The sequence below is a fragment of the Prunus mume genome, linkage group LG1 (assembly GCF_029339155.1).
Source record: "Prunus mume cultivar Tortuosa linkage group LG1, ASM2933915v1, whole genome shotgun sequence".
Classification (NCBI taxonomy): Eukaryota; Viridiplantae; Streptophyta; class Magnoliopsida; order Rosales; family Rosaceae; genus Prunus; species Prunus mume.
This window is the reverse complement of record NC_142698.1, coordinates 12862009-12869554: the sequence shown is the minus strand read 5'-3', so window position 1 is coordinate 12869554 and position 7546 is coordinate 12862009. Positions and strand designations below refer to the sequence as shown.

General features: G+C 40.1%; 2 protein-coding genes across 2 annotated transcripts; one reads left to right on the top strand and one right to left on the bottom strand.

Moving 5' to 3' along the window:
• The first annotated feature begins 32 nt into the window (after positions 1-32).
• RHL2 (Spo11/DNA topoisomerase VI, subunit A protein) lies at positions 33-1684 on the top strand. Its single transcript, XM_089044696.1, has one exon. It carries the CDS (start codon positions 239-241, stop codon positions 1538-1540), a length of 1302 nt encoding a protein of 433 aa, XP_088900822.1. The 5' UTR covers positions 33-238; the 3' UTR covers positions 1541-1684.
• A 132-nt stretch (positions 1685-1816) lies between these two features.
• LOC103341211 (Tetratricopeptide repeat (TPR)-like superfamily protein) lies at positions 1817-7167 on the bottom strand. The gene is made up of 13 exons (XM_008244696.3): positions 6480-7167; positions 5995-6082; positions 5583-5787; positions 5082-5189; positions 4733-4897; positions 4264-4570; positions 3987-4171; positions 3475-3540; positions 3261-3341; positions 2984-3081; positions 2699-2909; positions 2527-2587; positions 1817-2332 (listed from the first exon to the last, which is right to left on the bottom strand). Exons 1-13 carry the CDS (start codon positions 7033-7035, stop codon positions 1989-1991), a joined length of 2475 nt encoding a protein of 824 aa, XP_008242918.2. The 5' UTR covers positions 7036-7167; the 3' UTR covers positions 1817-1988.
• Positions 7168-7546: the final 379 nt, after the last annotated feature.

Below are 7546 nucleotides of genomic sequence, written 5' to 3'. Positions count from 1 at the left end.
AACTTTTCTTAAAATAATTAAACCCCAAAATAATCAAAATAATAACCAGACATAAACTTAAATCAGGTCCAGAAAACGTATTGGGCACTAGGCCCAGATTTCTTTCAGCTTAGTTCGGGTTTTTATTTGGGCCTTCGGGCCTCCAGTTTGCAGACATAAGCTACACCACAGACTCAGCTTCCCGCTTCTTCAACCAACCCTATCTCGCTTTCCCAAAATCACACCACCAACAAAACTCATGGCGGACAAGAAAAAACGCCAAACGCCGACAACGGTTGCGGACAAGAAGAAACGCCGTCGACCGGACCCGAGCTCCGACGACGACACCCATCACCCCTTCAAGAGCGTCGTCAAACCCGACGCGCTCATCCACCAAACCCTCGGCGACCTCCGCTCCGCCACCGCCTCCTCATCCTCTTCTTCCAAATCCATAACCCTCGCCGACCTCGCCGTCGGCTCCACTTGCCGCGAGGTCAGCGACCTCGACCTGCCGTCTGTCCAGTCGGAGATCGAGCTCCAGATGCTCAAGGTCATCAAATCCATCCTCGAAGGCAACGGTTTCGCGTTCGAGGTCCCCTCACGCGCCGCCGCTAACCAGCTCTATGTTCCGGAGCTCGACCGCATTGTGCTAAAAGACAAAACTTCCCTCCGCCCCTACGCCAACGTCTCCACCGTCCGCAAGGCCACCATCACAGCTCGTCTTCTCCAGCTGATCCACCAGCTCTGCCTCAAGAACATCCACGTCACCAAGCGTGACCTGTTCTACACCGATGTCAAGCTCTTCCAGGACCAGACGCAGTCCGATTCCGTCCTCGACGACGTGTCGTGTATGCTTGGCTGCACGCGCTCGAGCCTCAATGTCATCGCCTCTGAGAAGGGTGTGGTTGTGGGTCGCCTGATTTTCAGCGACAATGGAGATATGATTGACTGCACGAAAATGGGAATGGGCGGGAAAGCCATCCCGCCCAATATTGACAGAGTTGGTGATATGCAGAGTGATGCTCTGTTTATATTGCTGGTTGAGAAGGATGCTGCTTATATTAGACTGGCCGAGGATCGGTTTTACAATCGATTTCCATGCATTATCGTCACTGCCAAGGGACAGCCGGATGTTGCAACCAGGCTGTTTTTGAGGAAGATGAAGCTGGAATTGAAACTGCCGGTGTTGGCCCTTGTGGACAGTGATCCATACGGGCTGAAAATTTTATCTGTTTATGGTTGTGGGTCGAAGAACATGTCGTATGACAGTGCCAATTTGACGACGCCGGATATAAAATGGTTGGGGATACGGCCCAGTGATTTGGACAAGTACAAGATACCGGAGCAGTGTAGGTTGACAATGACTGATCAGGATATTAAGACAGGGAAAGAAATGTTGGAGGAAGATTTTGTGAAGAAAAACCCGAAATGGGTTGAGGAGCTGACTCTTATGGTGAAAACCAAGCAAAAGGCAGAAATTCAAGCTTTGAGCACATTCGGCTTTCAATATCTCTCAGAGACTTATTTGCCGCTAAAACTGCAGGAGCAGGATTGGATATGATCCATGGGTTGAGTTTGGTGGAAGTTTTGTGGAGGTAAGCAAGTCATGGATTTACTCACATTTGGCTATGAAGTGCTGTAATATCTCTTCAATTGTTCAATTGTAAGGAAAAGGAATGAAATGAATGAACAAAAATTTCGCAAATTCGATTCGGCTTGGATGAAAAATTTGTGTTTCTTAGGGGATTGCAAGTTTGGAAATTAGTTGAGGCATTTCTATTCAGATTATGGAAACGCTACAATCTATTTCAGTTGTGAACTTAAGGGTATAATAGTATAACACAAGGAAAATTGCTTTATTTTCATTGCTTCTGCAAATTAAATTTGCCCTGTTGTATATAATTTACATGTGACACCGGTACGATACAGGCTTATTCCATGTTAAAGTATACACGAGGAAAAATAATTATCGATTATTTAGTAGCATGTACAAATTACTGATGAAGCAGTCACCTTCTAGGAGCACTTCTTCTCCGCAGCCAATGTTGCAGTGATCCCCTGGTTACCTTTAGCCTTTCTAAAGGCACGGGTCTTCGCGTGGAGTAGATCAACTCTGCGGGTAGTTCATCCCTCCCTGACATTTCTTCTAAATCTTTATCTGAATCAGTAGTGTTCCCTGGTTCTATTTTAGTATCAAGTCCAACTTTAGCTCCTGTTGCAAGAACCTTGAGCCCCAATTCATCCTGCAGAAGTTTGGTTATTGCATCTTTCACCTCTAAATTTTGTGTGGTTGAGCCTCCATCAACCTCATGGACTCCTACGACGATCAGCATGTCATCTTTTACGGAATGTCCTGTAACCATCAGTAAGTCTTAACATCAGCATGAAAATTAGAAACTCTGGATCCTAAGCTTCTTCTTCCTTTTATCATTTGCTTATGTATTTTAAATCTGATTTTACCCTTTCTTAAATATGTTTGAAGAAATGGCTTCTCAAATAAGATAAAGGCATCTGAAATGAATGCTTCGTAAAGCAATATGTTCATACCTAAGGTATAGTTCTCTTTGATCATTCGTAGAACTGCAAGAACAACGATCCGAGCTTCAACCTGTTAAAAAGAGGATATTAGCATGAGCAAAAAAATAGATAAAAAGTGCGCAGACACAATCGCATAATAACAAGTTCGCCGAGACTGGTATTCTCAAAACATGTAGAATACCTTCGTCAGTCCTTGAAGGTCCACTGCTAAGGTCTCAGCAATATGCGTTTGCAAATGTTCTGCAACTTTTTCAAGCAGCGGACTTCCAGGTCTCCCGATGTCAGTTTTGTTGCATGAACTAAACTCTTCTTGTTTGGCGTTGCTGTCTTGTATAACTCCTTCACACCACTCCTCAATTAGTTGCTCGAGGTAATAATCATTAGATTTGTAACTGCAAAGTACATGCGTAATTAGTCAAATGTAGATGTCCATGAGAAACTAAAACATATGCTGATAAATATATACCCTGCTTTCCGCATATCCTGGTATATAGCCAGGCATTGTTGTACTTCGCTTACAGAACCATATCTGCTACGAGCCCTCAGAAGTGTATTATATGTCACCTGGAAAAGGAAAATAAATATAATTTTAAAAAATAATCATGGATTTACAAGTTGAATTGATCGAGAACGCATTTATAAGCAGAATCATGACTTGGTAGTTATATGGAATTATTTGCAATTCATGCGAATGTCTTAAGATTTATAATCTGAAATTATAACCATTAATTATTGATGCTCACCAAATTTGGGTGTATCTGATACTTTTTCATTTCTGCAAACAGTGACAATGCTAGCTCCAAATTTTCATTTTCCACACAGACCTATGAACCAAAGAATGTGTTTTATCAACATCTGGGGCAAATAAATGATGCAATTTTGCAGCTAATTAAGCATAGGTGGGAAGAGCAGTGGTTACGAAACAAGATTAATAGTGAATCAGGAAAGCTTTTAAACCTTGATAGCTGTTGTATATGCAACAACATCAGGTTTCATCCCAGCTGCACGCATATTTTTCAGAATCTGCACTGAAATAAAAATTTATTAATGTTTTCCTTGAACTTGCATCTTCATCAAGATTTTGTACAATGACATCAAGAAAAGGTGGAGCCAAAAACACAAAATTATGTTAATCTCTAAAGAAAAGTTTTCATTTATTTATCACAAGAAAATAGGATTATTCTCAGTTCATTTCCCTGACACAAGATTCACTGATGCTAGGTTAAAAGCTTTTTGACCTCCAAGAAAGTAATGAATTTCAGTGGCATCGTCAGAAAACTTCCTGATGTATGAAGTGCAAGATATGATTACAAACTTGTACATTATCCGAATTTAACCAGTGATAACCATAACTTTTCAAAGGATATTTACCTGGAGTTTTGGTTATGAAAAACTGTGTAGGCCGAACGAAAATTTGAACAATGCAAACAGAACTATCAAAGATTAAGTTAACCAAATTTATGTCTTACCTGCAAGGCACCCTCAACATTTCCTGAGCCTCCACAGATATCAGCCAAAATTGACCAGCTTATTTGATTAGGATAAAGACCTACTGCTCTCATCTCATCCAATAATGCTTTTGCATGGTAGTAGTCAGTACCACAGGCCTTCATCAAAGTATTGTATGTTGTAGTTGTGGGTTTAAAAGAAAGCCCTTTAGCAAAGTTTAGATGACATCAGATTAGAAGTGGTACGGCATAGTGGTAATCCAATGTACATAAGTACGCTCCACTCAAACTGCTATACCTTTGTACTTTTTGCCAAAAGTCTCCTGGACTTTAGTGCTCTTCAAAGACTGGAAAAGGCGAAAAGCCCTATCATACTGGTTAGCCTCAACACAAGCATGTAGAAGGATGTTAAAACACTGTGAATTAGGTTCAGAGCCAGCCAGAAGCATCTCTTCAAACAATTGGATTGCCTTCTCAACAATACCTGCATTTGCACAGGCACTGATCAATGACGACCATGTAACTGTATTAGGCGTAACACCGGCTGATAGCATGTCTTCTTTGACGTTTAGAGCCATGTGCCACAATTTTGCATCTGCAAAGACCTGGATAATTGGTCATCAGTTATGTACATAGTAAAGTGCCTCCCTACATGGAAATTCATTGCTACTAAGTACAAATTGAAGCAAAATAGGATCTATGTGTATATGTCTGCATATTACTATCAAAAGCAAAAATATAATAACCCATAAGCAAATTCGTATTACCTTTACAATAGTGCTGTATGTGAAGACATCCAATTTCAACACTCCTGTTGATTCCAAATGCTGGACTTCCCTGTAAATATCTTGTGCCAAATCAACTCGTCCAGTAAGACAGCATGCCTTCAAAAGGATATTATAGCATGCCATATCTGCTTTGATACCAAGATTCTAGACAAAGAAAATAAATAGATTTAGATAGTTGTAGCTTGATCATTACAAACCAATTATGCATTCAAACCGATTGCCACAAGCAAAACATAGTGCCAAAATTGATCTATTGAGTAACATTGAAAGAAAAATATTATATGTGCAGTAGTATAAATGAGAGAGAGAGAGAGAGAGAGAGCATTACTTGCATACTCTTGTATACATGAAATGTGTAGTTCAAGTCATGTGCGTTCACATTCATGAGACTGTTGAAAACATAAATATTCGGGGTAACCTTCTGTTTGAGCAAGTCCTGCAGCAAAAATAATCCGGAAAGAAGATCCCGAGTTTTAACCTCACGACTGCATTAAAGTTATGGAAATGTCTAAGGATTTATTTTGGCAATGTATATGGCGATGTTTTCTATTTTGTGTTTTTACTAGGAAGTAAGGAGATGAAGATGATAGAGAAACTGAAGAAAAATACATAAGATATTTTATAAAACTAAAATTAAAAGCAATAATAATTTTTAAATTTTAGTTTGAAGGAAAGTGTTCCATTTGCCATATGCCACCCGATAGAGCTCATAATGAAAACAGAGATATTTTAAAACTCAGTTCCGAGCTATAGGAAAGTTCATTATTATCTGAAAATTTAATCAAGAAAAACAGTAGCAAACAACAAAGGCAGTCAGGGTGGTATATACCTCATAGATGTACCTAGATTTCATGTAGTCTTTGCAGAGACCACATACATCAATTATTGTACGGTAGACATACATATTTGAACCATTCAAGTTTTCCTTGGATGCTTCATATGCTGCCAAAGCAGGCTCCAACGCCTTTCTCTTTCCAAATTCATATATAATGTTACAGAATAATATATGCGCATGTGGAAAAATACAAGCATACCTGCAAAATGTGATAACCAAACTAATGAAGAAAAGAATGAAGATTCAGTGTGACCGAAACATTAACTGAGACTATAATGAAGAAACTGCGTTACAGAAGAACAAGAAAAAAGTTCTTTTAAAACTCACTTAAAAGAACATGTCTGAGCAATGCAGAACAGATACGAGAAGCCCTCAGACCAACTCATAAGAGAACAGTCAAATATACCTTATGGCCAATTTTGGGCAACATTTATCAACACAAAGTTTGATAACTTCAGATGGCTCCAGCAGTTCTTTGATTGGGAAATGAAAACCTGAACCAAGTATTATCTGTTACAAATCCAAGGAGTCTCAAATTCTCTACCATGGCTCATCACATTATTATTCTTTCAAAACTGAAATTCTCATGAAACATTAGATTCTTCCTCTCCCATTCACACAACAACAAACTAAGGATTATATTAACATTTTCGACAGCCCTTTATCTAAAACCCAACTTAAAATGCCTAAAGGAAGTAAAAATCTTCTTATATTATATATATGGGTAGAGTCAAATATATGTAATGCACTCCAAAGTTGGGTTACTTCACCATTTCTCTAACAATTTAAAATCTTTGAACATAAAATCAGGACTGGACTACAAATTAGTACAATGCAGGTTTATAACGCAATACATTGAACAAACAAATCACGAAAATAACAGAAAATTACCTGCAAGAACCTCCATGAGCTCAACAAGTTCCTGCACTTGCTTACATTTCAAAAGCTGGCTACACTGCCTTCCCAGCAACTCCATAGCGTACCCATCAAACAGCTTCAATGGCGGAACCCCAAGCTCGTTAACTTTCCCCAACACCTCAACGACACTCCGGACATTTCCCGCTTTCAAAAGCCGCGAAATGCCCTTCGCCACAAGCTCAACTTTGAGCGCCGCTGTGAACTCGGAGCCTCGGACACCCGAAAGCACGACGCTTTCGACAACCATAGCGAAATCTTGGAACTTGCCGTCTCTGGCGAGCTTGGAGGCGAGGTCGGCGAAGTAGCTGAGGTGCTTTTTGGTGGGGTCCCATCGGACGGCTAAGAGGGGAGTGGGGCGGGAATGGACGGTGGAGATTGGAGGAGAGGATTTGGAGGGAGATAGCTTGGGAAGTGATAAGGGTTTGTCTTTATAGAATTTGGTGGAGTGGTTGCTGCCGTGGGGATTTGGAAGAGTGGCAATGGAAGATGAAGAAGAAGCAGAGTAGCCAAGGATGATGAACTCTCTCATTCCTTGAGCTAAGGCCGAAACCGTTATGTTTTTTTGGTTGGGATGGGGTTTTATATGGGTTTTTGAGGATTGGATTTGAAAGGCCGGTATTTTTGTGGGAGATTTCGTCAATTTAAACGGATTTTCAAAGGCCATGGGATGATTCTATTTGAACCATTGAACTTGGCTAGATGCACCTTAGAAAAAATTGATTTTTTTTTTTTTGGCTTATTTAAAGTTTAAATTTATAGAGTAATTATTATATAATATTGTAGTATGGTCACGGGTGACGGGTTGACATTTCTTGCCTGTAAGAGTGATTCCACTGATGCGCCTAAGGGGAGGGCTAATCTTGTTTCCAGCGGCAAGGGCTAGCTCTGGCAGGAGATGGGGCTCACGAACCCAGGCTAGCCCTCAGGCAAGATTTGCCTTAGTTCCAATCTCAGTTTGCTGAAGTCAGCAACAAAAAAAATTAAACAAAATCTTAAAAATTTCAAATTTTTTTTTAAAAATAAATACTTAGTTGTAGTTT

Coding starts and splice junctions, on each gene's coding strand:
- RHL2 (XM_089044696.1), top strand. CDS start 239: ATGGCGGACAAGAAAAAACGCCAAACGCCGACAACGGTTGCGGACAAG.
- LOC103341211 (XM_008244696.3), bottom strand. CDS start 7,035: ATGAGAGAGTTCATCATCCTTGGCTACTCTGCTTCTTCTTCATCTTCC. Junction 3,342..3,474: donor CATATACAACAGCTATCAAG/GTTTAAAAGCTT, acceptor TTTGGTTCATAG/GTCTGTGTGGAAAATGAAAA. Junction 3,082..3,260: donor ATCAGATACACCCAAATTTG/GTGAGCATCAAT, acceptor TTCCTTTTCCAG/GTGACATATAATACACTTCT.